Consider the following 25,414-nt stretch of genomic DNA (forward strand, 5'->3'; position numbering starts at 1 on the left):
CTTTTCATTCTTCAACAGCAGATAGGAGAGCTCTGCTTCTAACTCTAACCTAGTTATCCAGTTGACCCAGAAGCTAGAAATAGAAGTAACTTTTCTTTGTGCAAATCTTTATTTCTCTGTCAGAAAGAAATTATAGCGAGGGAATGATCTACAAAAATAATTACCTGTCTACCTGTCCAAGTTATGTATCTGTGTCTATGCACCATGCCGAAAACATAAAAACATTAGTGTTTAGAAGCCTATAAGTTGAAATAAATGAATGAATTAAAAAAAGAAACTTTAAATAACTGCCCACTTGCTGAGGCATGCAAGGTAGAAGCCTGGAGGAGCAGGCACAGAACAAGGTGATAAGCTGTCTGGGTCTTTGTGTGACATAAAGCCAAGTTATTTGTGGGACCACCTTTAGCCCATTGCTTCTGCTTGACATACAAGATTTAGCATTTTCCAAGAGCAAGTTTCCTCTACTAATCAATGCCATCAGATTGGACTTGTGTGTTCTCTATGGCAACCTTGTGGAACTGTATTCCTTCAGTGATCCTTATGGACCTTTGGACCAAGAGCCTAGGCGTGTTCTATTATTGATATGATTTTTATGATGGCAAGGTGTCATTTACTCAGAGCCCCATTGGTTGATTTTAATTACTGAGTTTTAATTTTTGCTTCCTGCTCAGTGTCACTGAGGTGAGAGGGGAAGCCATATTTATTATTCAAATAAATAAACAAACAAACAAACACCTAAATCTTATTTTTAAAAAGTCAAATTCTATATGCTGATTGGACTTAATAATTTGATAGCTCCTGCTGCCACCACCTATCTTTCAAAAAGCTGACCTCACATAGCATGTATGCAAGGTAAGATTCACAGGGCCAGTTTGCCTTTCTCTTGATTAAAATATAAAAATACAAAAATTAAAATAAAATAAAACGAATCAGTGCTGTCTCTGTTCTCTGTGGTATAACAGAGCATAACAGCTAGGAGATTCAAAGCTTCTTTCCCTTCCTTTGGGAAAATTTATTAAGAGAATAAAAAAAATCTTTATTAAAGGATCATCCTCACCATTTAAACTTTATTGAAATGGATACATTTGGCATTGAAAAAGATAAATTATTACCCTGCCTACATGATGTCCAGACAAATACAAATCAGCCACCAAAGCAACATCCTAAAGAAAATAGAGTGCTCTGAACTGACCATAGGATTTCACTCATTTGCTAGATGCTGAAGAAACATCTAAGTGTTAGATTAGAAAACATTCTTCAACATGGCCTATAATTTGGTTTGTGAAGGAAAATATTACTACGATTGTTTGCCTGCCCACACTGTGTGTATGAGGGGGGGAGGGGGGAGAGAGAGAAAGGGAGAGAGAGGGAGGGAGGAGGAGAGAGAGGGAGGAAAGGAGGGAAGAGAGAGAAAGGGAGAAATGGAGAGAGAGGGAGGGAGGGAGAGAGAAAGGGAGAGAGAAGGAGGGAGGAGGAGAGGGAGGGAGGGAGAAAGAAAGAAAGGGAGAAATGGAGAGAGAGAGAGGGAGGGAGGAGGAGAGAGAGGGAGGAAAGGAGGGAGAGAGAGGGAGGAAGGGAGGGAGGGAGGAGGAGAGAGAGGGAGGAAGGGAGGGGGGAGAGAGAAAGGGAGAGAGAGAGAGAGGGAGAGAGAATGGGAGAGAGAGGGAGGGAAGGAGGAAGAGAGAGAAGGAGGAAAGGAGGGAGAGAGAGAGATGAAGGGAGGGAGAGAGAGAGAGAGGGAAGGAGGGAGGGAGGGCGAGAAGGGCAGGCAGATTATATTTACCATAACCATAATATTTTTCTTCATAAATCAGAGGCTTTAGCCATCACCCAAACGGACCCCCCCCAAACCCCGATTTGTAACATTTCTCATTTCTCCCCATTCAAATTAACTCTACATATATCTAAACTGAACATTAAATCTGATTTGTTGCTATGTTGCAATATTAAAGCTTTCAGAAATTCTAATCCTATTTAGATGTTATATTATTTTGAGCCCTTGTCATATGAACACAGAAAACAAGCACCTCCAATGATGTGACTCACATAAGGTCAAGCTCAGAAGTGAACTGTCAACCTGAAGTTCTTTCAGAACTGATGGAATATACTCCATCAGTTCTGGGGTGGGAAGGGGGAACCACAGAGCTGAGGAGTTTCTACAAAAGCTAGATGTATAATACAATTTTAAGGCAATCAGGGCATGGATAACCAGGCTCTCCTATCCAGAGCTAATTAAATGAGCTGCATTTTTTAAAAAAGCCATTCAGGTCCTTTTTGGAGTATATCGATTAAAAAGGATATACATAATTTTCTTGGATGAGAAAAGTGCCTTCATTTTGTTATTTTTCAACTTCAGGTTACTGGCACATATTCAACCCATTTTAGATGCAGAAGAAATTTTAACATCTCCACTGCTTTACCGGATAAATGAGACACCGATGCAAGTATTTCACTCCAAAGTCTTTGCTTTTAAGACCTAGCAGCTTCATATAGATGTTAAAGAACAGAACAAATAATAGGAAAATTTGTAGGATTCCACCATTAAAATGAAATCTTGTAAAACCCTTTTATGCTACTTTCTGAACCTGAACCTGTGGATAAAGAGTTGAACATAATCATGTTCTCCAAGTCTCCAATCCAATTTAATATGTTTAACTTGGATGGAAACTCTATGGCCACTTTTGGATGTGACAGCATATATACTTGAGGATCAATATAAGTTTACAATCATATGATGTTCTTATCAAGCACTTTACTATATTCTGGTATTCAAAGCAGCTGTATTATTGCAGATATACCATCATTTTGAAGATCAATCTGTGTAGTCATTGGAGGGCATGTCTGATGGCCCTGACCCAAATTCTCTACACCTTAGCTGAAGCAAGGAATAAAGACTATTATTAGAAAGAGTTCAATAGCCAGCTACAGCGATTTTATTTTTTTAATGTAAAATCATGGAACACTGAATGTACTCATAAGGTCAACATATGAGCATGGGTTGGCTGTGAGGTCTTCATATATTTATGGTTATTGATTCTCTGTGAATGCTACAGGCTCAAAAACAAGCACATATAGTACATGTCAGTTTTCTGGCAACCTTTAAATTAATAGTAAACTGCTTGCTTGAATACGGAAAGGGAAGTTATGCTCTTCAGATAATTTATAACTGATGGAGATTGGGTATCATTCACCCTTATAAGGGCTAATTTTTGTTATCAACTATGTGAAAATTTGCAATATCTATTTTCAATGTTGTACAATTAGTTCCCAAACCATTGATACATATTTCAGAAGGCCACTAGCATCTTCAAAAGACAACACCTCTTTTAAGAGTTAACATGTGAAATTATTTTTGTTTAAAAGGAAATTATTATGAAATATATCATATAAACCATTGTTGCTTTTTTTGTGTTGCCTCCCTGTCAAGTAGATGAGCCTGTCAATAATAAATATTCTAATTATTTTTTCATAATTATCTTTTCCATCATTTTGAGTCTAATGATGGCCATGGACTATGTTTTGTTGAATTATCAGAAGTTTAAACCAATACGAATGTGACACAGAGATACTGAAATTGATATTCAGATACTAGACATTTCATTTTTTACAGCATTTTTCTTCATGCTCATGAACATTCAATTTGGGTATTCTAAGAAGCATCTAAAATTACTATTGAAGTCAATTTTTTTGCAAAGAGCTTGTCAAATTCTTTAGTATTTTGGGAGGGGGCTCAAAAATGATTTCGGTTGCCATTGCTTTACCTGCATCAAAATATGTTTCTGCTCTGTATATTTTAGCGAATTATATTTGATTTTCAATAGCAATCACTCCTCTTTAATTGGCGTAAGTTCTATATTGCATATTTCCAACCAAGTCCTCCAATAAAGAGGTTCCTTACTTGTAGCATCCTTACAGATCCAGAAATTGTCATAGTGAAGTGAACTTATTTTGTTTCAATAGTGAAATCAGAGGAACTGGGCAATGGAAAAACTAGTCATCTGGAATGAATGGTAGTACTCCCTCCAATAGAAATTAACATTATAATAACAAGATTTAGTTTCATATTGTTATTTCAATTTGATAACTGCAATTGCTGGCTAGCATGGTCACAAATTAGATAGAATAGAGCAGCACAATAATTAGCAATGAATTTCTGCACTGTAGCACACCAGCCATGCAGAAAATCACCCTACGGTATACTGGTTTTGGAACATTGGCACTAAATATAAAAATTGTGTCCTTGGGGCACTTTTGAAAATGAGTTCTTCAGTTTGGAGATATTGGCCATATTTTTAACATGGTTCTGGGGAAGACAATTTCAGATTATCTGGTGTTGATCCCTTCTTTTATAACAGGGCTATCAAACACGTAGCCTGTGGGCCAGATACATCATGCAATGTCCATGTCCATGGACAGTTTAGCAAAAGGGGGCAAAGTCCTGATATGTCACATGATGACACCATGTGATGACGTGAATTTGACATCGCTGTTCTACAAGCTGTGTCTACAAAGGATTGTTGAAGGTTGCTATGTCAGAAAGAAGCACCAAAATCAATCAGTTTAAATTCTGCTCCTTTTTTCACATGAAGATTTAGGCTTCCATATATACCTATTTGTCCTAATTATGATATTTTTTGTCAGAGTCATAAAAGTTGTAAATTTCTTTTGTAAAAAGTGCATTCTAATTTTCAAATTACAGAACAAGGAAACATTAGACATATTATCTAATCAAAACTCTTAAAACAGAAGTAGAAATGGTTTTTGCTAATACCCTAGCAAAGAGAGAAGAAATTAAAGATAACACAATATGAAGGGTGAGATATATTCACTAAACACATAGATTTTTTCAGGGCATGGGAGAGTGGATAGCATATTAACTTGTGTGACAGACAGATCAAAGCCGCCTTTAAAGAAATTATTTTATCAAAGAGTATGCAGTTGAATATTTACAGTGTGATCTTGAAACCTACAAATACAAACACTGTTAACCATGACCTCAGACACCTAAAATCGTGTTGCCATAAATAGATGTTTTTGTTAACACAACAAATCAATAGACAAACACAGAATCTGACATACATTATGAAAAATACTAAATAATATCACTGTTGGAACACCTATGTCAGTGATGGCAAAATTTTCCCCTTGGGTGCTGAAAGAGCGTGTGCTATTGCACATGTGCGAGTGCCCACACCCAAGGGGAAGGGTGAAAACAGCTTCTCTTATCCCCCAGAGGCTCTCTGGAGGCTAGAAAAGGCCTGTTTCCTTCTGGTGGACCCAATAGGCACATGTTTTGCCCTCCCCAGGCTCCAAAGGCTTCCCTGGAGCTGAGGGAGGGGTAAAAAACGACCTCCTCCATCCCCTCTGGAGGCTCTCTGAAAGCCAAAAATGCCCTCCCAGAGCCTCTGTCTGAGCCAAAAATTAACTGGCTGGCACACATATGCACGTTGGAACTGAGCTAGGGCAACAGCTCATGTGCCAACAGATATGGCTCCGTGTGCCACTTATGGCACCCGTGCCACAGGTTCGCCATCCCTGACCTATGTGCTCTCAAAACCTGCACAAAAATGTCATTGTTGTGTTGTACACAATTATGACATTTTTACCTTTCTGACCATTAATATTTTTTCTTGGCCTATCAAACTGCTCTACTTCAGATGAGGTAATTAAAAAAAAATGCTTCATGAATTCACTGTGACTCTGGGAAGTCAAATAACCCCCATATATATTTTTTACAATTTTTGTATCCCACCTTTAGTGTTTCATATAAATAACTCAAGATGGCATGTACATGCAATACAACTTCCTCCTCTATTTTCTCCACAACAATCCATTGAAATGGATTTGGCTGAGAGTGTGTGATTGGTCCAAGGTCACCCAGCCACCTTTCACACCTAAAGTGTGAATAGAGCTCACAGTCTCCAGATTTGTACACTAGCACCTTAACCATTGCAGTAGCAAAGTGGAGCCTAACTCAAAAGTAAAATATACTGAAATTATTATTATTATTTATTAGATTTGTATGCCGCCCCTCTCCAGAGACTTCGGAGATAAAAGAGGTTTGCAAGCAAGAAAGCAAGCATGAAGTTGTACTTTTAGGGTATTTTTGAGTCAATATTTTAACTGTAAAGATAAATGTTGTGAGAAACTACAATGAATATAGCAAGTAGGTTCATGGGGGCAGGGGCCCTCTTGACCTCTATAAAAGAAAACAATTTATTTTGCCCCACACTAAGCATTTTTTTTCTTTTGGGCAAATGCAATGGCTATTTTCTCTTACTCAGGCATTTATCTTTAAAGCAAGTGGCTGTACACATCACTATCATTTTACAGAAACATGCTTATTCTGTATATAAATCAGATATTCTACCACAACTTTTCCTTCATGCGGATAAGATAATGCTACTAAGATAAATATTTTATTGTTAACTTTTTGTTCTTTTTTTTTTTTTGGTTGTTCGCTGTCTTAAAGCATCCATTGAAACAATGCAAAATGTCAAAACACAACCACTCCCATTTGGTTCCTAATGCCAAGTGAATTTTTAAAAAAAGGGGGGGGGGGGTGTTGTGGATCTTAATGGAGATCTGTAAATGCCAAAGAAAAATGCTTTTGAGAGCAGACAGCTGCAGTCAATTGAAAGAGCAACAGTTCATTCTAAAAATAAAGTTCCAAGAGAAAGATCTCACGAGGAAGAGGGTGGAGACTTTGCAGCCCTCTATTTTGGCAACTCTTCCCAAAGGGATCCTGTAGACTCTCCCTGAAGTATAGCATAAAGCACAGCAATTAAGTAATATTACAAACTCTTATTTCTGACAATAATAGCAGTCTCTAGAGGTGGAAGTAGAATGTTTTTCTCTCGCTGTAAAATGACTTTCCCTTCCTGATACTGCGTACTAAAACCTAGGCAGAACTGGAACAATTTATAAAAAACAAACAAACCTCTCTAATTGTTCTGAGGGATGCCCTATTTAATATCAACTGGCAATTCTTAGGTGGATGATCTATTAAAGTTTTCAAAGTTTCCGAGAGATCCCACTGCTACAGTATAAGTAGTCAATTTTGTAATACAATTCAGAATGATACACTGTGGACCGTTCTAATTTCAGAATGAAACAATGGGATTGGTAGAGAGAAAGGAGGTTAGCAATAGCAATAAGACTTATATGCTGCTTTACAGCACTTTCTAAGTGGTTTACAAAGTCAGCATGTTGCCCCCAACAATCTCAGTCCTCATTTTACCAATCTAGGAAGCAGAGGTAGGTTCCCCTGGGTTTGGACCAGTTCACCCTAACTGGTAGTGACCCAATGATGATGTCACAATGATGTCATGGAACTGGTTTGGTAGGTGCTGGTCTGTGGGTACCACTATCTCTCTTTTTTGGAGGAGGGAATTTTTTTAAATTATTTTTTTTCTTCTGTGCATGCACAGAAGCTGGGTTTCTGGCACTACACATGCGTTACCATCTTGTTTTGGGTGACGCATGCATAGTGGGTTTTTTTAAATAAAAATTTGAGACTGCGTATATATGTGTGCACCCCCAATACAGAGTGAGAGGAAGTGAACTGGCAATGAGGTAAGTTAGAACCCACCTCTATTTGGAAGGATGGTAGGCTGAGTCAACCTTGAGCCTGGTGAGATTTGAACTGCCAAACTGCAGGCAGAAGAAGTAGCCTGCATACTGCATTCTAACGCCTGTGTCACCATAGCTCTCTTGGCCATCCTGATTTTATTCCACTGCTAGTGGTACTATATATTTTTGAGACACGCAAATGTTTCTATACAACATAATTCAAAAATTCAAAAGCTTTGAATTTCAAAATATGATGTCAGATTTTCCAATTGTGTATGCATACTTATTGTGTGCATGTATATGTGAGTTAGGATGTATACAGGGGTGGGCTACTGCCTAGATGGGCGGGAACACAGTGGGGTAGCGAAAATGAAGCTCCACCTCAGAGCACCCAATTTGCACTGAAAGATGTTGAAAGAAAATGCAGGGCGTCCTACATAAGCCACGCCCACAGTGTGATAGTAAAAATTTTGGTAGCCCTTCACTGAATGTATACATGTATGCATGTATGTATAATACATACATACCGAAAAAGATAAAGAGAAACAGAGATACTTTGGAAGTCTTATTATAACCCAGTATAGATATGTTTAAAATTGTAGTTTCAGTCTATTTATTTGTTCTTCATTGTCCTTCTGTGAAGCTGCATAATATTGGGAAGTGAGACCCAATAAAGTATAAGTTGAATGATGACTGGTGAGAGTTAGTTACTTTAAAAAATATTATTATTTATTTATTATTAGATCACCTGATTCCAAAAAGAAATTAATACTAATACATATCAAGAAATCCCTCCCCAAAAACCCTGTGTCCAGGAAAGTAAGACAACAAAAATACAGTACAGTCAAAACCACTACCAACAGCAACAATCTACCAAAGGCGCAGCATCTACCCTAAACTTCTGGAACAACTCTAAAACCAATCTGTATGAATCTTGGTAGATGGGGATTGTTCAATTGAAGGCAGCACATTCTTCTCAAAGACCCTGGTTGAATCGATAACCAAGTTCTATACAATGTTATTTATTTATTTATTTTTATTTAATTTGACTTTTATGCTGCCCAATCCCGAAGGACTCAGGGCAGCTTACAACAACAAGAAGTCAGATTTACAATCTAAAAAACTATAAAACCCCAATTAAAAACCCATAAATTAACCAATCACAACAACATGCATACTAATCACCCATATGATTTGGCCATGATAGTTGTTAATTCATATGTAGTTTTATAGCTGATAACCAATACTTCTTGAATTGCATCTAGAAAGTAGCTAGTAACCAGTGTATCCCATAAATCAAGATGACACATGGTTCAACATGACCTTGAAGTCCTCATCCAGTTATGGAACCTTAAACAGTAACTTTAGTTCAGTACAACCTACTTTCCAAAACTGAAGCCAAACAATGGTAGTTTGATTGCAAAGATTCAAAGAGAGAGATAAAACCTAATGCTCTCTGCCTCCTCCTCCTCCTCTCCCTATGTAAACATAAATTTTATGTAAACAATATAAGTTTTCTTCCTTTTGCTACAGTTGCTATCACATCAAGCTTTGTACAGCTCTGAAATTGTGAGGAAGCAGGTTGAAGTTTGTGAAATCTAGATCTGGAACCGAAGAGGTTACTCTAGACTGTAGGATCAACCACAAGGAAACTGAAACGGTGCCTAGGTTGATGATATTTCCAATTCATTTCATAAGGATTACGGCCTTTTGTATACTGGATTCCAGCTCCAATCAATCACATCCAGTTTATCATTTATGAGAGACAGGGAACTATTGTGGGGTGCCACAGATTTCCTCAATAACGAATCATATTATGCTATCAGCAGGTATCCTGTTTGAAGCTGGTGATTAGGAATTTCAGTCCTTAGTCCATTTTTCTTAACATAAAGACCTTAGCACATTTTGAAATGATAATTCTCAAACTCCCAAACAACACAGATGATGAAATTGCTATCTTGATACAATCCCATCAATTTATTTGAAAAGCACCCATTTGGGGAAAGCTGACTATTGGCAAGAAAAGCACTCAGGTTTGGTAGGATTTATAAAGTATCCCATGAAATTAGAAGAATTATATAATTCCTCCACCAGATAGCTAGATAAAATAGCTGAAATAATGCAAGAATGTAAACATTTATTTTCCAGTTCAATACAAGAAGGAATAAAAGGGGAAAAAGCAGCAGAAATGATTTTTAAAAAATCATATTTGGAATTGCATTTATATTTCCTTATCCATGTAATAAAAATCCAGAGATTGAAATCAAGGGTACTCATCAGATAACATTGTTCTGGCGTTGTAATTTTAAACCCTGTATTTTTTTTAAAAAAAATATTATAATTAGAACTGTAATTTTGAAGAGTTTGGCTTACATTTAAAGGGCTATTGGAAAAAACAACTAATTTCATATATTAGCCCTCATTTCTTGCTTAGTTAAGCTGACACTGCTGACACTGTTTTCATGTTCCATTCTACTTGGCTTCTCAGATTTATATACAGTTAAATTTCAGAAGTGGCTTGTGTGCAGACTCTTCGATTCATTCAGTTAATCTTCCCCTTGAATGTAAGATAAAGGCATGCATGACTGACTATGCACATAAAAAGCATCCCCTTTAATTTAATGGAAAATACAGCCATTTAATTTCAGCTCCTTTGCTGTCCTGAAAAAAATTCCCAGATGAGATATGCATATCGAGAGAAAACAGATTGCCTAGAAGCAAGGTAATTAATTTCAGGAAAAGGCTGTTCCCATTTCATAGCTTCTTTGATAAAGATAAGGGGTCCCATTGACTAAACAATGTCGTCTGGCAGGATCTAGGGGAAGCGCTTTCTCTGTGGCGGCCCCTGCCCTCTGGAATCAACTCCCCCCAGAGATTCGAATTGCCCGCACTCTCCTCGCCTTCTGCAAGATGTTGAAGACCCATTTATGTCACCAGGCATGGGGGGACTAATTCCCCCCCTTCTGACTTGTAGCATTTGAGTGTGGCGTGATTGTGTAGCATTGATTCTTTTTAGTAATAATGGGTTTTAACTTGTTTTTCTTAATATTATGCAGAGAGGGGCAGCATACAAATCTAATAAATAATAATAATAATAATAATAATAATAATAATAATAATAATAATAATAATTGTATTGTATTGTTATTGCTGTTGTGAGTCTCCCGAGTCCCCGGAGAGGGGCGGCATACAAATATAAATAATAATAATAATAATAATAATAATAATAATAATAATAATAATAATAATAATAATAATTATTATTATTATTAGTAGTAGTAGTAGTAATAATACTAATACTAATACTAATACTAGTATAAGTATTATTATTATTATTGAGTTTCACATATGGAATGCGGCATTCATTGGTATCCTTAAGTTTTGAAGCACTGAACAATGTCCACCTGTTAGCAGTCATTAAGTGGAGCCTCCAGCTAGACTATCAAGTGCTTTAACTAAAAGAAATTGCAGTACATTCTGCACAGGGTTGCTTGATTAAAAAAAAGGAAGGGACAAAGTCTTTAGGTAGGTTATCATTTCACACATGCAGAGGGTTTTTTAAGAGTATGGAGAGCTGTGCAAATGAAACTCAATGGTTTTGTGTGCTTTACTGGAGCAGAATAGTTACTTCCCCATAACTGTTTTTGGATGCACGCTGAGCATCTATCTCATTCTCTGCTTCAGAGGCAATTCCAGTCAAGTCTTTTTGCCATGATTTTTACTGCAGGCTAGCTGAATGTATCAGTTCAGAACATTCAAGGACACAGAGTGGAAAACCTTTATTCTCAAATGCTGGTCTTTTAAGCTTAAGTTTCAATTCCTTGGATGCAGGGCATAACAGAAATGGAAAGTACTTCTGTTTATTTAAAACATTTCTATTCCACATTTATCTTAAAGAACAGAAGGCTGCTGACAATTTTAAAAAAATCTCCTTCTATCATATACAGAAGTCTTAGAGAGTCATATCATATAGAGAAGAATGCCTCTACTTACAAACCTTTCTAGATAAGAACTGGGTGTTCAAGATTTTTTTGTCTCTTCTCAAGAAGAACCATTTTCCACTTACAAACCCAAGCCTCCGAAACTGTAACCAGAAAAGGCAGGGAAAAGCCTCTGTGCGGCCTCTCTAGGAATCTCCTGGGAGGAAACAGGGCTAGAAAGGTAGGGAGAAGCCTCCGTGGGGCCTCTGTAGGAATCTCCTGGGAGGAAACAGGGCCTCCACCCTCCCTATGGTTTCCCCAACCACACACATTATTTGTAAAAGCAAATAATGTGTGTGGTTGGGGAAACCATAGGGAGGGTGGAGGCCCTGTTTCCTCCCAGGAGATTCCTACAGAGGCCCCACGGAGGCTTCTCCCTACCTTTCTAGCCCTGTTTCCTCCCAGGAGATTCCTAGAGAGGCCGCACAGAGGCTTTTCCCTGCCTTTTCTGGTTACAGTTTCGGAGGCTTGGGTTTGTAAGTGGAAAATGGTTCTTCTTGAGAAGAGACAAAAAAATCTTCTTGAGAAGAGACAAAAAAATCTTATTCCTATGGGAAAAATTGTTTCTTCTAACAAACCTTTCTATTTAAGAACCTGGTCACAGAATGAATTAAGTTCATAAGTAGAGGTACCACTGTACACTGTAATCATAGACTCATTTTCCTGGAATAAGTGTCAAGGAGAGAGAAAAATTATGAGGATTTTGAGGAAGTGGTAAGAATTTCATTTCAGTCATGGGGCATTCAGGGATTGAATTTTCCTCACTTTTCCAAATGGCAGGACTTTTTATGCAGTCCTCCCTTCATATATTCTCATCAGCCCAGCCACCATTTTTCTTTACCTATGCATGCAAAGAAAAAATGCTGAATAAAGTTAATGTGAATTCTGAGGGATGGAAGCTGAGGAAGAAGATTTGTAAATTATCTCAGTCCAAAGGTTCTTAGTTCTGGTATTTTAGAGGTCAACCAGGCTATCATTCTAATAGCTCATTGATAATATGCAAGAGAAAGACAAATAATAATGTTCTCAAGTTTCAGCTCACACCTCATTTACTCTGGGTAAATCAGGCATGTACCCATCCATGTGTATTACAGCCACTATTACCTGTAAAATGGTTGTCATGGTTGTCATGATCTCACAAGTCACTCTGCAATCCACCCCCAGAATGTGAGAATTCATGCATTCCAAGCAGGGGCGGGCCACCATTCCCAGCCCTACTGGAATGGGCCGTGCGCATGTGCACCCATGCAGAATTCAGCTTCTGTGCATGTGCAGAAGCTGAGTCTCACACGAGGATGCATGCGTGTGAGATTTCTGGGATTTTTCGCTTCTGCGCATGCACAGAAGCAAAAAACCTCAGAAATAGACAAAAATAATGTAAGTGACTGCTCACTGCTTCCCGCCGCCATTCGCCCTGCTCGCCACCATTTGCCCCCCTCTCACACTGGCTCCCCCCATCGACTGCTCTGCCATGCCGCTGCCCACCACCTTTTGCCACGCTTGCCGCTGTTCTCCCGCTGTGCACCTCTCGTGCCACTCCCCCCCATTGCCCGCTCTGCCACGCTACCACCCACCGCCTTTTGCCACTCTTGTCGCCGTTTGCTCCCCGCGTGCCTCTGACACCGGCTTCCCCCACTGCCCACATGCATAGAAACAAAAAATTGGTAATTTTTGCTGCCAGAATTGCTCCGGTTGCATGTGCATGACGCATGCATGCCTGGTGGCAATGGAGCAAGGCTACGCACTCCATTGCCGCCAACAGAACAGCATTCCTCCCCATTCCAGGTCCTGCCCATCCCTGGTTCCAAGATCAAAACCTCTGAAGCCCTGAGATAGAATCCACGTGCTTATGGATAGTTCAGACTGTCATTGTGGCCCAATTAAACAGACACACGTAATAGTCATCTCCAGGCGGGTGCTGTTAATGATTGCAATGATCTTAGAACAACTGCAGTAACACCCCCCTTCACTCTTGGCGATGTGGCTTACTTACCACATGTAACAATGCTTTACCTCTTAAATTGCAACCATGTGCAAATCCAATTTTAAGTGAATCTGCATGCGTCTGTACTGTAACTGCTTAACCCTGCTTTTCTGTTCGGGTCGTATGTGACCCGAAACCAAGTTTGAGTCCCTGTAAAACATTTTCCCTGCATATCTGAAATTTGAAATTCCATGAGTTTTCATCATTTCAGGGGTTCTCTCTATGAGAATTTTTTTTGGGGGGTGGGGGGTTTCTTTCTTGCTGAAAAAAAAACACCTCCCTAATGTTATGTTCCCGGGTCTATTTGACCCGGACTGCAAATTGATCATTTTAGGTACTTATATTTGGTCTTTTTGAAAGCTTTTTTCACCTGGAAACAGGTTTGAACATTTCTGCACACAATGATATGAAAATTGAAATGAAAAAAGTAAATCTTATTGGTTTATTTCGTGGATATAATGCATGCCCCCCCCGTTTTTGTGATTTTTTGTCAATTTTTCCAGTTCAATTTTTTCAATTTTTCCAGTTCAATTTTCATATCATTATGTTCAGAAATGTTCAAGCTACCAATCCCACACCAACTTTAGTAAAATAGAATGGATTTTGCTAGCAAAACTTTCCATAAAGTGAAGACTATTTCAAAAAAACGGAGGGGCATGCATTTCATCAACAAAATAAACCAATATGCATCAATTTTTCCAGTTCAATTTTCATATCATTATGTTCAGAAATGTTCAAGCTACCAATCCCACACCAACTTTAATAAAATAGAATGGATTTTGCAAGCAAAACTATCCATAAATTGAAAAAATTCACAAAAACGGGGGGGCATGCAATATATCCGCAAAATAAACCAATAAGATTTACTTTTTTCATTTCAATTTTCATATCATTGTGTGCAGAAATGTTCAGACTACTTTCCAAGTGAAAAAAGTTTTCAAATTGACCAAACATAAGCACTTCAAATGAAGAGTTTTTGGTCCGGGTCGTATGTGACCCGAACATAACATTAGGAAGTTTTTTCGAACAGAACAGCAGGGTTAAAAGACTTCATTCTCTTTGCTGTTGTTATATTACTTCTATTTTGCCACATAGTAAACATGGAACACTAAAAAGAATCCCTAAAGTATTATCTGTTTTACTGCCTGATTCTATTTTAGAAGCCTGTGACAATCAGCTATTGAACTGTTCAGAAGCTCAATAGCCTTCATAACTCAACATTTTTCTTTTGTAATCTTCTTGCACATAAAAAAATATCTTGTAGTCAGCATCAACATTTATGCCAAATTAAAAAAAGATGCATCACCTCTTGCAAAGAATTTCTTATTAACACTGTTTAGACATAGCAGAGTTGTAAGCAACATATTGAAAATAAAAGTGTGCCAACATGTATACAAACAATGCATTGCACGGTCGACCATAAAATAATTATCTACAAGTCAGAAAGATATCACATATGCCTACCAGTCACTTTCCCTAAGGTCAGTGATTTGATGGCTCTGAATTCAATCTCAGATGAAAAGTTGTGCTTGACTTTGAGAACCTGGTCAATCTAGAAGGGAAACAAAAATGCATGGTATTAACAATACTTTCATAAGAAAGTGAATGCTGTACTCTTTTGTTGGTGTGCAATTCCCCCCCCCCCCCACACACATACATTTATATTTCATTCCAACACGAGGCTCCTGTCAGGGAATTCTTCTCCATGTTTGCACAACAATGAGATTTTGAGAGCAGCTCAATAATTCCCCAAGCTTGTAGCTGTCAACTTTTCATTCCAATATCTGTGCAGGTCAGACAATGTTGGGAAGCTACCCAATTTGTTTCCATAGGACTCAATTTAGCTTGGATTCTTAATCAGCTGGATGCTGATTCTGTTTTTAGTTTCTTATAATTATGTATATTCCTGTTCCAAGTCATACACAAAAGCATTTGAGAAATAGAGGACTGCAAATCAACAGGTGTTTAGAATTCATTGATCTTTCAATTTTTATGTGTCAAAGCACAGAATCATTAGAATCATTCACAATCAGGCTTCTGACCAAATAATGCCTTATATTGTAATTAGCACAACAAACAGAATGATATTATTTTGGGAAATTCATTTTGAAGTCATCAGTGCAAACCTACTGAACTGTATTCTCTTCTAGAGAAAGAAAATTCCAGGAGTGCCATAAAGTGAATGACATGGCACCAAAGAATGATGATAAGGAACAAAGGAGACTAGTTTTTTGAAAAATAAATAAATTTGGGATTTTTCAGCTGATTATATGCTGTTATGATTTACTAATTCTTTTGTATGGAGTAGAAGCATGGGCAATGGCCCAAACAATATGGCATCAACAATTAAAACTCTGGATCCTCCTTCTTTCTGTTCTTGAACTCATTATTTCCAATATTAATGTAGTTGCTGTAGCCAGAAGACAAAACTCTCGCTTGGCTTGGTAAGGCACTTATCTGACCAAGTCATTGCTGTAGCTACTTACAAGACCTAACAGCAACTCTAAAAAATATGGGCATGATGGTGCAGTGGTTAGAGTGCAGTACTGCAAGCTGCTTCTGCTGACTGCTGGCTGTAGTTCACCAGTTCAAATCTCACCAGGCTCAAGGTTAACTCAGCCTTCCATCCTTTCATCCAGATTGTTGTGGGCAATATGCTGACTCTGTAAGCTGCTTAGAGAGGGCTGTAAAGCACTGTGAAGCTGTGTATAAGTCTAAGCGCTATTGCTATTTTCAGGACAGGTATCAAATTTATTTTTTTCATTTGATTACTAAGGATAGTAAAGGGTTCAGGAAGGTGTGCGCCACAAAAAAAAGGTATATTAGTTACCTGAATAGTAAGCTCTCTTCCATCTCTAGTTATCTTCACACTGTGTAGTTCTCTGTTAGCAAAGTTTCCAGAATCAATTGTGAAAATAAGAGATTTGTCTTTACTCAGCCTGTATCGGACTTGCAAGCTTCCTTAAAAGAAAAAGAAAGATTTTTGATAATACAAAGCACCCACTCCTGTACCAATAAATTGCTGTGAAGAAAGAGGAAGTAAATCTAAGCAGAAGAAACCTCAGTGAGATCGGGGGTGGGGTGGGGGGAGATTATCAATTTCAACTCAAGAAGTAAAGTACACATCCGGTCCATTAAATCATAGATCTGTGAGTCTTGAAATCAACTGGCAAAACTTCTCTGTATTTTGTCCTTAACAGAAAGAATCATAAAGCATTTATCCTATTCGTGTGAGAGGTAAAAATCGAGAAGAGATAATAATTGTTGTATCTCAGCTTCCCTTTTTTCTCAATCTTGGACCTTTCCAAGTGTTTGCCAATGAGACTAAACATTAAGGAAAAAGTGATGTTGATAATTCGAGTAAGTTGTATTATAAACGGCAGATATCATCTAAAAGTTCCTATAACTGAAGCCACTAAAAGAAAAGAAAAAGTTGCTTTCTGAACAATTAACAATGCTGTGTACTCTCCAATTGGAAAAGCTTTTGTGTGACTTATTTTTTTCAAATGATTTTTTTTTTATTTTAAGAAGTGAACCATACCATTTCTGTCAAAAGAAAGGAAGAATTGATTCTGAATATTATACACTGTAGGTTGCTCTAGCTGTTTACATGCACTAAAGCAATTTGACTCATACATAAACACAGAAATTTGGGGATAAAATAATGATACCTTAGAAGGCATGTAGATGATGTATAGCTTCTTTATATATATTTTTCTTTAAGAAAAAGAACAGGCAATTTCCTACTTGTAAAGTAGTAATGAAACCACCAGCATATGATGATACTATAACAGATCAGCAGCAGAAAACCAGCAGCCCACCAAATATAACTGAATGTATCTCAAATAGGTTGACTGTAATCTGTAATTGTAAGAATCTGGAATCCAGTGTAAAAAAGTCATTGTTTTATCACAGCTTTGATAAAGTTATAGAGACTGCATCATGCCTCATCTTCATGTTTGTACTTTAAAAATCACAGAAAGCTTATTCTGAAAAGTTTGATCCTTATAATTATATCAGTTCAAAAGTGAATGTAAGGAAATTAAAAAGTGTAATGTTTCAGTCATCACACACACACACACACACACACACACACACGAATTTAACATATTTTTGCCGATACTGAAAAGGAAGGGAGACTACTATAGATCTATTTCAGGCTTATTTGCCTTCATCAGGTAGCCACACCCTTACTGGGATTTGAACCTGGGGCTCTGCCCTGTAAGGCAGTGGCCTTAGCCTCTAGGCTACAGGTTCGTCTCCTGTATCAGCTTGTACCAGGGAAGGTTATGTGTGATTTTTTGTCGAGTCACCCTGGTATATGGAAGGAGCATCACAGCTTCCTTTTGTCTGTTTTAATATCTGCTTTAATTATCTGAACACATTGAAAAATATATTCATACCATTGAAGGATCAATTCATTTGTTAATGATAAACCATAACAATCAGAATAAAAATAAGATATAGAATTCCATAAAACCTCTGAAATATCATTTATGGGGACCATTTATAAACTCCAAGATTGCAATATAAAATTATAGTTTATTAAAGTATAATTATGCAAACCCTAATTATACAGCTGTTAAGAAAAATTGTGCCTAACACTGATCAAAACTTCCATATACCTACAACTAAGAGAGTTACAAATTATGAGACCAAACAACTTTAAATTAAAGTAATTTTTAATAAAGTTAAATAAATAAATTATTACATTATTGAAAGGAATATTTTGTTTTCTAATTAGTAATGTTTTTTTAAAAAGCAAATAGTCGGGGAAAAAACATGTGCTCTTAACCTAAAATATCTTTTAATTATACTAACTCTGGTACTAAAAGCAAGTAAACATATAAGCAAGGAAGGGGGGGGGATAACTCATTAAATATAGCCTCCACCAATTTGCCTATACACAATTTCCTTACTAAGCTTCTTTAAAAAAAAAAAAAAAAAAGGTAGTAGGGGTTTCCTTTGAATAAATATGTAAAGGATTGTACTTGATTGATAGTGAAATTGACTCATGAAACAGCTGACTCCTTTTAAAAAATGCTGTTTGAAAATGTACCGAAATGTGATTCAGAGTTTCTCAAAGGCTTTACTGCACTGCGAAACAAATTTCTGCTTCTCTGGTTATTCTCAGGGGGCTCAATATTTTATCCTCTCTGTCTGTTGGTGATATTTTTGTGCTTCCTTTAGAGAAGGCAAGAGATGCCATTGCTATTGTGTTGTTTTTTGTTATACTCTAAACCCCAGGAGTCAGCAACCCGTGGCTCTGGAGCCACATGTGGCCCTTTCATCCCTCTGCTGTGGCTCCCTGTAGCCGATCAGCTCCACAATTGAGAGAGGTAGGTAGACGAGAGGGACAGGTAGACGAAAAAGGATGCCACACTAGGAAGGCACTCATTGTGAGGGAACCAGACTTCTGGATTGGCAGAGGAAAAAAGATGCTGCACTAGGGCAAGACCCTATGATAGGGGAATTGGACTTCCTGTCGGCTCCAGAATTGAATGTGGGGCTTCTGGTTAGATCTTTTTGGCTCTTTGAGTGTTTAAGGTTGCCAATCCCAGACCTTCCCTAGCTGTCTTTTCAAAACAAAACATAACAAAAACAAACAGAATGAAAACACAACCCTCCTGGGATAAGCACTGCACACTAGAACAACAAGACACAAAAACAGTTTTTTCCCCAAACACCATCACTCTGCTAAACAAATAATTCCCTCGCCACCATCAAACTATTTACTAAGTCTGCACTACTATTAATATTGTCATTATTCCCATCACCCATCACCTCCCACTAATGACTGTATGACTGTAACTTTGTTGCTTGTATCCTTACCATTTATATTGACCAGTTCCAATATGATTTGACTGCTTATTTGTACCTGGACTATCATTAAGTGTTGTACCTTATGATTTTTGACAAATTTATATTTTCTTTTATGTATACTGAGAGCATGTGCACCAAGACAAATTCCTTGTGTGTCCAATCACACTTGGCCAATAAAATTCTATTCTATTCTTCTTAGAAAGTTATGTTGAAAGAAAAGCTCAAATTCTTTCATCAAAATGATTTTAAACCTATGTTCAGCACAATTCTAAGCTACAATAAGGAAATTCACCTAGAACAAAATTGACCCTGGGGATCCAATGTAAAATACAAAATTACAATCACAGTTATCACAATCAATAATCTCCTTACATCTTTTCATATATTATCTATTCTCTCATAATATTCTTTGCAAAGGGTAATTGTTTTATTAACTGGTTATTACAGAACAAGTAACAAATACTGCACCAAATGTCTTTGTTTTGTGTATTCATGAATTGATGTTCTAACTGACTAGAGTTGTATAAGACATTATTCCTCTAATAAGAAAATGCATATAATTTATTTTAATTTTGAGATCATTTATATCGCATAATATAATTAAAGCAATCTTCCAATTATGGCTTTGGGAGTTTTTGTTCCAGTCATCAGTTGGTTTGTCAACCTGCCTTTGGCACCATATCTTTCAGCATATTACAATACATGAAATATGTATTGCTGCCAAGTTATTAGTCAAATGGCTTCTAAGAATAATTACCAGTTTATTTTGCAGCTTTTCCAATTAAATATGAAATCAATAAGTGTACTTCAAGATTTCCTACCTAGAGTTGGTCAACTGGCAGATGAATATAACCTGCAAAGCTGTTTCATCCGGCTGTTGCATATTTAATCAAAGGAAAGGTAAATATTTTGCCCACAGCTTCATGCAAAAGGCAGAAAATGTTTTCAAAGGTGTGAATTCTAAATCTCTATTGTGTAATGTTTCATCTTTGTTTGAGTTTTGTACCAAAAGCAAACTAACAGCTGTTCATAGAATAACTGAATATGAATGAGCAAATCTGTTAATTTCTCTTTCACTCCGTTTCTCTATCCTATTATCTCTAAATTTGCTCAATCCTCTTTACAATCAAAGGAGGAGGTAGGTCACACAAAAACAATCAAGAACAAAGTCCTAGCACCAACAGTCTCTCCCTCTCACATGTATTTGTGCACATTGATCTTATGCATACATAATTGTATATTGGCATGCTCATATTTCTAGCCGAATGCATTGTCTCCTAGTATTTATTTCTTCTCCTAAATACTGGATTGATACATAAATAGTACACACACACACACATACACACACAAACACACACACAGAGAGAGTGTGTATGTGTGTGGGTGTATCTATATGTGGATACAATATATTTGTGCTTATTGTTATTTAATGCAGAACTTTTTTGTATTTGTACTCCAGCTGTAAATATCTATCTGTCTGTCTATCTGTCTGTCCGTCTGTCCCTCCGTCCCTCCGTCCATCCATCCATCCATCCATCCATCCATCCATCTATCTATCTATCTATCTATCCATCCATCTATCTTCTATCTCCATCCATCCATCCATCCACCTAGTCAGTCTTTATTTGTTTGCTTGCTTGTTATTTTTTATCAAATTTTGAAATTTCTCATATCCCTAATAGAGGGACTCTAGCACTTTAATCCTTATCCTCTGGGTTGCTAACAAAGTGGTTTGATTGAGATTGGTTACATCTGCACTTCTTAAACCCTTTCCTGGAATTGCGAAGGGATTTGTTTTACATCTTACTATAGTGTTTTTATGGCTGCACCTGGGGTGAATTATTATTATTATTATTATTATTATTATTATTATTATTATTAATTAGATTTCTATGCCGCCCTTCTCTAAAGACTCTAATATGTTGTTGCTCTAATATCAGAGCTGTGCATTTCCCTTTTGTCAAAATAATGAAAACCATACAGTGGTACCTCGAGATACGAGTTTAATTCGTTCCGGACCTGGGCTCTTAAGTCGAGCAGCTCTTATCTCGAACGACTTTTCCCCATAGGAATTAATGTAAATAATTTTAATTGGTTCCAGCCCTCAAAAAACTCACAAAGTTAGTCTAAATTATGCAGAAAGACATGTTTTTAATGAAGAAATGTACATGTACATATAAATGAATAATGAAGTTTCTTTCACTTAACTTGTAAACTTTCTTAAACTTTTAAATTTACATATGTTCAACTTCTCTGCCACCCAATCCTGTAGGACAGAGGTCCCCAACCCTTTTTGCACCAGGGACCGGCTTTAAGCGATCAAGAGAGGAATGGGTGAATGAATGGATGGAGGGTGGGAAGGAAGGAAGGAAAGAGGGAAGGGACAGGAACAGAGGAAGGAAGCAAGGAAACTTATGAAAGGGGAGAGTAAGAGAGGAATGAGTGAAGGGAGGGAGGGAGGGAAGAAGGTGGGAAGGAGAAAGAAAAGAAGAAATAGAGGAAGGGAAGGTAAAAGAGAGAAAGAAAAAGAGCTAACTTCCGCGTTCAGCTTCAGGAGACAGCTGCGAAGCCGCGCGCGTGTTTTAAAAGGTTGCAGCCGGCCTGGGGGGCTCGGGGGGGTGCTGGCAAGCCCCCCAGGCCGGCTGCAAGCACCCCCCGAGCCCCCCAGGCCGGCTGCAACCTTTTAAAACACGCGCGCTGCTTCGCAGCTGTCTCCTGAAGCCGAACGCGGAATTTAGCGTTCGGCTTCAGGAGACAGCTCCTTGGCGCTCGTATCTCGAATTTGGGCTTGTAAGTAGAACAAAAATATCTCTCCCCTCCCAGCTCTTATCTCGAGTTGCTCGTAAGTAGAGCAGCTCTTATGTCGGGGTTCCACTGTATTGCTCTAAATCCAAGACATTTCTTGCAGACATACCGTGCCACCACATACTACAAAAGGGTGGAGTTGTGTGGAATTGATGCAGCACTGCTTTATTTTTATTTTTTTATCTTTGTCCCACCTCTCCATGAATGCTGCTGATGTACTTGGCAAAGTTTAATTTCAATAAAGTGTTTGCATTTTATTTCTCTGTAACTGTAGCAAGATTTTAATGAAAAGGTCATGCAATGTGTAATATATAATATAATCTCCCATCTTTTCTACATTTTATTTGTTTGAAGAAGTCTTTCTTGCTTTTTCACAATCTTTAACTGCCAACTAAAGATACAGTGGTACCTCTACCTAAGAACACCTCCACTTACAAACTTTTCTAGATAAGAACCGGGTATTCAAAAAATTTTTTTTGCCTCTTCTCAAGAACCATTTTGCACTTACAAACTTGAGCCTCCGAAACTATAACTGCAAAAGGCTGGAAGAAGCCTCCGTGGGGCCTCTAGGAATCTCCTGGGAAGAAACAGGGCCTCCACCCTCCCTGTGGTTCCCCCAATCGCACACATTATTTGCTTTTACATTGATTCCTATGGGCAAAATTGCTTCTTCTTACAAACTTTTCTATTTAAGAACCTTGTCATGGAATGAATTAAGTTCATAAATAGAGGTATCACTGTACTATATGAAAAGTGATTATAGAGCCAGGAAGAAAATTGAGTGCACCTGAAATGAACTCTGCTTTATTTAATTGAACAGAGACAATGTTATATTAAAATCTAGTTAATGTCATTAATTTCCTTCAATAATGTCCCATTTTGTCATAATTAAAAATCATAATGTGATAGCAATGGAGGGCCGTACCACAACATAGATGATTGCGGTCTAGCTCCAACATGATACTACCGACACCACCAGGGTAAATTACTGTATATAAACAGGGAGAAAGTCCAAACTCACTAGCATTGATAATATTACATAGTTTAGAAATGAAATACCTTCAAGCAAACAGCTCAAAGAGCACCAAGGACTCCACATTTCAAACCTGAGCTACATATTTTCTCTCCTATTGGAACTAATAGGACAATATAATCTATGTCTAGTTGATAGTACCGTGTTTCCCCGATAGTAAGGCAGTGTCTTACTTTCTTTTTACCCCCAAAAGCCCCACTATGTCTTACTTTCGGGGTATGTCTTACATTGGAAAGGAGGCGGGCGAAGGAGGGCGCAGCTCCGGACCCCCCCCTTTCCACCCCTTGTCGCCCGAGACAAGGGGCAGCGAGGCAGGGGAAGAGGCGGTGGCTTCCGAGAACATGTTGCTGTTATTTCGTTGACAGAAAGCCTGCAGCGAGGCACATCGGAGCAGTAAATGAAATTACTACTCGGGATACAATCTTGCGCCCGGAGCGCCTCTTTAGCCCCAAAGCTGTTTCCCTGCAAGTGAGCGGATGTGCACCATCCCCGGAAGCGAGCCAGTTTATGCCCTGGAAACCAGCTACTCTTCCAGCCAAGGCACCTTTTGAACTGGGGGAGACCCCCACCACCTGGCAATGCACAATGGCCCTCCTTGCTCTCCCTTCTCCCCCACCCCACCCCAAGGTTGGGCTTCTCCACGCGCTTCTGTTCAGCCCCAACTCCAAGCGAACCACCTTCCCTCTTTCCCCAATGGAGCGGCGTTGCAAAAAAACCCAAACACATCTTACCTCTCCCCTTCCCCCAACCCCGGCCTCTTTCACACAACCCGACCAGGAGAGAGCGCTGGAGATGGCGCACGATTTGCAGAAGTTTCTCCTTTGTCGGGCGACAAGGGGTGGAAAGGGGGGGTCCTTTCAAGCGGCGCTGGGCGAAAGAGGGCGGGCGGCCAGCAGCAGAAGGCGAGAGGTGCCTTCTTCTCTGGCCCTCTTTCGCCCAGCGTCGCTTCAGAAGCTGCCGAACGGCGTCAGGGGGGCGCTTGGCGACCACCTCTCCGCTCGCCAAGTGGCGGTCGCCAAGCGCCCCCCTGACGGCGTTCGGCAGCTTCCGAAGCGACGCTGGGCGAAAGAGGGTGGCCAGCAGCGGCGGAAGGTGAGAGGTGCCTCTTTGCGCGCTCGATCTGCCGGAGAGCCAGAGAAGGAGGCACCTCTCGCCTTCTGCTGCTGTCCGCCCGCCCTCTTTCGCCCAGCGCCGCTTGAAAGGAACCCCCCCCTTGGCTTCTGCTGGGGGTGGGGTGGGGTCCGGACGCCCCCTTCTCCGGCTCTCCGGCATATCGAAGAGCGGAGCGGGGAGAGCCGCCTGGCAGAGCGCTTGCAGGCAGCGGCGGGGGGGACGGCGGCGGCGGGGGGGGACGTATGGCGAGGTTCTACTGTCTCTTCATACTGTGTTTCCCCGAAAGTAAGACATATGTCTTACTTTCGGGGTATGGCTTATATTAGCCGACCCCCCTGAAACCCCCCACATGTCTTACAATCAGGGGGGTCTTACTATCGGGGAAACACGGTAGGACCTAATATGTTCGGGGACACTGAATCCTAGATAAATTGCACTTCCCTTTGGACCATGAAATAAATGCTGAATTTCTCAATTATTTCAAAGCATACAAAAGAGATGGGTAAGATTAGGTAAGTAGAATGGACCTTTGGTGTCCTCTCAATATTTCTGAATGTCAACTCCCAGTACACAAGCCCACCATGGTGAATGGGAAGCACATCATCTTTTCTTCAATGTTGCTCCTTTACAGATATATGAAATAATGCAAGCATCTTTAAATTATGTGAATAGAGTACATATTCGTTCTTCTGCCAGCTACAATCCTCTATCAATGCAGATTCCTTCTTTATGGTGTATCATTCTTTTCCTTACATACTTCAATGGTCTTGTAAGAAGGCATACTACTTTGATAACCGTAAACACATACATATATACATGCAAGCATACATACATACACTGAATGGGAATAAAACAATCACTATTTGGCAATTTTCCTGAGCAATGAATGAATGAAAATTCATTTTAGAATAGATGATTCCCATACTTGGCAGATTCTTCTAGCTTGATCAGCTAATGTTGGCATTTGATATGCCTGACAGCATCCATATGTTGCATTTGATTATTCACCAAATATCAGAATAGTAGAATCAATTACCCTTGGAGTCTGACTTCTTATGAAACTGTCAAATATATCCTCATAAACATTTCTCAGTTTCAAAAAAC

The 25,414-nt window shown here is 38.8% G+C and overlaps 1 protein-coding gene across 1 annotated transcript in view; it reads right to left on the reverse strand.

Moving 5' to 3' along the window:
- The window catches only part of CNTNAP5 (contactin associated protein family member 5), a 485,513-nt gene that overhangs the window by 15,231 nt on the left and 444,868 nt on the right, over positions 1–25,414 (reverse strand). Inside the window, exons 20-21 of the mRNA XM_070729992.1 lie at positions 16,367–16,497; positions 15,001–15,088 (exon numbers count right to left, since the gene is read on the reverse strand). Of these exons, the coding sequence (XP_070586093.1) occupies positions 15,001–15,088; positions 16,367–16,497 (219 nt within the window). The remainder of the gene's footprint in view (positions 1–15,000; positions 15,089–16,366; positions 16,498–25,414) is intronic.

Source organism: Erythrolamprus reginae, chromosome 1 (assembly GCF_031021105.1).
Source record: "Erythrolamprus reginae isolate rEryReg1 chromosome 1, rEryReg1.hap1, whole genome shotgun sequence".
In the NCBI taxonomy this organism is placed as follows: domain Eukaryota; kingdom Metazoa; phylum Chordata; class Lepidosauria; order Squamata; family Dipsadidae; genus Erythrolamprus; species Erythrolamprus reginae.